At 33.4% G+C, this 3,216-nt stretch overlaps 1 protein-coding gene across 1 annotated transcript; it reads right to left on the reverse strand.

The window, feature by feature from the left end:
- Positions 1 to 2,395, reverse strand: LOC115974031 (mitogen-activated protein kinase kinase kinase 18-like). The gene is made up of 4 exons (XM_031094256.1): positions 2,386 to 2,395; positions 627 to 840; positions 392 to 579; positions 1 to 305 (listed from the first exon to the last, which is right to left on the reverse strand). Exons 1-4 carry the CDS (start codon positions 2,393 to 2,395, stop codon positions 1 to 3), a joined length of 717 nt encoding a protein of 238 aa, XP_030950116.1.
- Positions 2,396 to 3,216: the final 821 nt, after the last annotated feature.

The following is a 3,216-nucleotide window of genomic DNA, read 5'->3' on the forward strand; positions in this document are numbered from 1 at the left end:
TTACCATAATAATGGGCATGCCCATGCAGCATTGAAGGAAAAGCATAGAATCCAGGAGGAGGAAGCAATGTTTCTGAGGAAGACAGTCCCCTTGAAATTGATGAAAGAACAATCAAGACGGATTTTTGTAGATGTCAAACATTCAGTTTCAATGACGAAAGGTTGGTTCAGTAGCATCTCAGCAGTCCACCTCTTTCTAGGATCTCTTACAAAACACTTCCCCAAGAAATCTTTCCCATGTTCTGACATAGTTTCGGGTATTTTTGGTGGCTCCTTTCCAAAAACAATTTGAAACATTACTAGACCTGTACAATTCCATACTTGCTTTCCAGTAATCATCTCAATGACTGTACATCCTAAAGACCATATATCAAAGGAGCTTCAATTTCACCTAATGCAACAGATTCTGGAGACATATATATAGGAGTTCCCCGAAAGCAAAGCTTTCTCTTCACAAAATCATTCTCCTCTCTCAGAATTTTCAATATTCCAAAATCAGCAATCTTAACAACAATGCCTCTACCATCTTTAGAACGAAAAACAAGAATATTTCTGGCTTCAGGTCGCAATGTACGTAACCTTTTTCATGAATGCAGCGAAGCCCTTTAACAATCATCCGAGTATACCTTTGCACATCATATTCCACTAATTTTCCTCCAGTTTTCTTGATTAAATCTTCAAGGGTGCCTCCTGACGCATACTCTAGCTGCAAGTTATAGAACCCTACGCCACTTTCAACACTCAAATCGTTTCCAAAATAATGAACAATCTCAGGGCAGTCAACCAAGTCTTGCAAGATTTTGGCCTTCTTTTGAAGCGATAAAGATTTTTGAAAAACCGCTGATCATGACTTGATAGCTAACAGGCCAGAAAAAGGAGAGGAGAAAGCAGAACCGACTCGGTTTGTAATTGCTAAATAAACAGTTCCGTAGGATCCTTTTCCAAGAACTTGAATCCACTTCATGTCATGTGTCATATTGAATTGATAAAGAAACTTCTGAATGAAAGGGGTCTTGTTTTTCTTTGAAGTATGAGGTAAGTATTTGTAAGGCACGAACACAATGAATTTTTTTTTCTTTGAAGTATTTGTGAGGTTATTAAGGATTGATTTATCTTGAAAGAGCTTTTTGTTAATATATAAGCGTGTGACGTCGGTCATTTGTGAGGTCGGTCAAGATGACCGTCTGGCCTTCAGATTCTAAGACAGGTAATTATCTCTTAAAAGTTTTTTTTTTTATTCCTTTCTTTTTTTTTGGAAGTTTTTATGGAACCTCACTATACTTATAATCACATGACATCTTTAATGAGCCATGCGACTTATTTAAATTAATTGCTAACCAATGAACGGGATAGTTAGTAAATGTTAATTAAAAAAAACATAAATAAAAAATATTAAAGAAATAAGATTAAAAACAAAAGTAATATTTATGAAAAACAAAAGTAATTACGAAGATAAATTCACGTTAAAGATACCTTGAGACTTGAGGATGAAGAATTTGTAGAAACAAATGAAATCGCATATAGGGTGTATATATATCATAGTAGGTCAGTTTGGTTTGAAGTTGTCCAGCAAGTTGCTGAATAGTAGTTGGTTGATCGTTTAAAAAGTTTTCTAGGTTGCTGAGTAATATGGTTGGTTTAAAACTCTCCGATCATAGTAGTTATTTAAAACTCTACTTTGACATAATAAATAAATAAATTAAAAGTGATGTGAAAAATTGTGAGGCTAACAAAGTTTGTGTGGCAAAATATTAAAAAGTCAATTAATAATCAAACATCATCAAACGTCTTCTATTATTAATAAAGCGCAAATAATCAACCATAGTGGCCCCTTTATCCGGAGCAATGCTATACAGAATGGGGAAAGCATCCTTTACAACTCTATTCCCCACTCCATCAAAAGATGGTAAACCGAACGAAATTTTGAAAGAGGAAAAGCTAGTAAAGACCATTATCAATGATGTTAGATGGAGATATATATATATATATATATATATGTGGATTTGTATTCCATCTAAGGTTTCTGTTATGGACAGGATTCTATGTCATCAGTTAAGGATTCGAATTTAAGCCTTGCAGGTTGGCTATGTTAGCCTAGGTAGGTTAGGTTGCTCAGACAATTGTCTGGCCTGCTGAATCTATGCTGATCCTGAATCTGCTGAGAAGTTTGTTGTGCACTGTGAGAGAGCTATGATTAATGAAAGTTTATGCATGGAATTTGTTGCCTTGAAATAGATGAGAGAAGTAGATTGTAAAGTTTTGTTTTCTTTGTTCACAGCTATTGCTGCTAGTTACGGTGTTTTGAACTCTATTGTAATTGTTTTGTTGCTTTAACAATAACTTACTCTTTCATTCAAAAAAGAATAAAAAGTAAAGGAAACCTACCAAACACCATGTCGATTATAATAGTTCCACATATATTTAAATATTTTGCTTACTCTAAATCACGATTGCAAAACATCTTCCAATATTAAACTTATTCCACTCTGATCTTCTCAACGGAAGCCATCTTGTTGGAAAAGACATAACAACAAAAGATTTAGTTCTAACCCACAATGTTGATCGGACCTGTATTTGCCCAATGAATACAATATGCTCGTGGCAAAACTTTAAATGGGTTTGATGTTCTGGTAGAGCTTTACTTCTTTCCACATTAGCATAGCCATCTAGTGCTATTTGAAATTCAAATCGTCATTAAATGCATCCATACATTTGTATGGGGCTACAAGTTAGTATTGTTTTTAAAAATAAGCTGTTTAAACATTAAAGGCACCCAAAACAAATATAAGTGGTCACTAGAACTTTAATTAGGAAATGTTTAAGCTTTAAATGCAAGTGATTATGATATGATGAGTTATGCCTAACCTTTAGCAATCATTTATAAAATTCTTATAAAATTATATCATAAATTAAAGAAAATAATGTTAGAATTTCAAGCCTTAGTAATGAGTCCAATAGGTCAAACATAGCTATTATAATTTTTTTTTTTTTTAAAAAGGCAAAGATCAAATGGGTATGTCTCAATGTCCATTGAATTAAATTATCCTTTGTTTGGAGCCTACAAAGCAGTGGCGGAGATAGGAATTTGTTTCAGGGGGGCCAAATTCTTAACTTAAAAAAAAAAAAAAAAAGTTAAGTGACTAAAAAAATTCTTTGTTTTGCAAATTAAATCTAACTCAACAAAGTTCTTCCTTACACTCTTTCATGGAATTGAAA

Source organism: Quercus lobata, chromosome 2 (assembly GCF_001633185.2).
Source record: "Quercus lobata isolate SW786 chromosome 2, ValleyOak3.0 Primary Assembly, whole genome shotgun sequence".
Classification (NCBI taxonomy): domain Eukaryota; kingdom Viridiplantae; phylum Streptophyta; class Magnoliopsida; order Fagales; family Fagaceae; genus Quercus; species Quercus lobata.

What these genes read in the sequence shown, in the direction of transcription:
- LOC115974031 (XM_031094256.1), bottom strand. An exon ending in GTGGAATATGATGTGCAAAG is followed by an intron (nt 580 to 626) that starts GTATACTCGGAT and finishes TTCATGAAAAAG; the next exon opens with GTTACGTACATTGCGACCTG. An exon ending in TCCAGAATCTGTTGCATTAG is followed by an intron (nt 306 to 391) that starts GTGAAATTGAAG and finishes GGAATTGTACAG; the next exon opens with GTCTAGTAATGTTTCAAATT.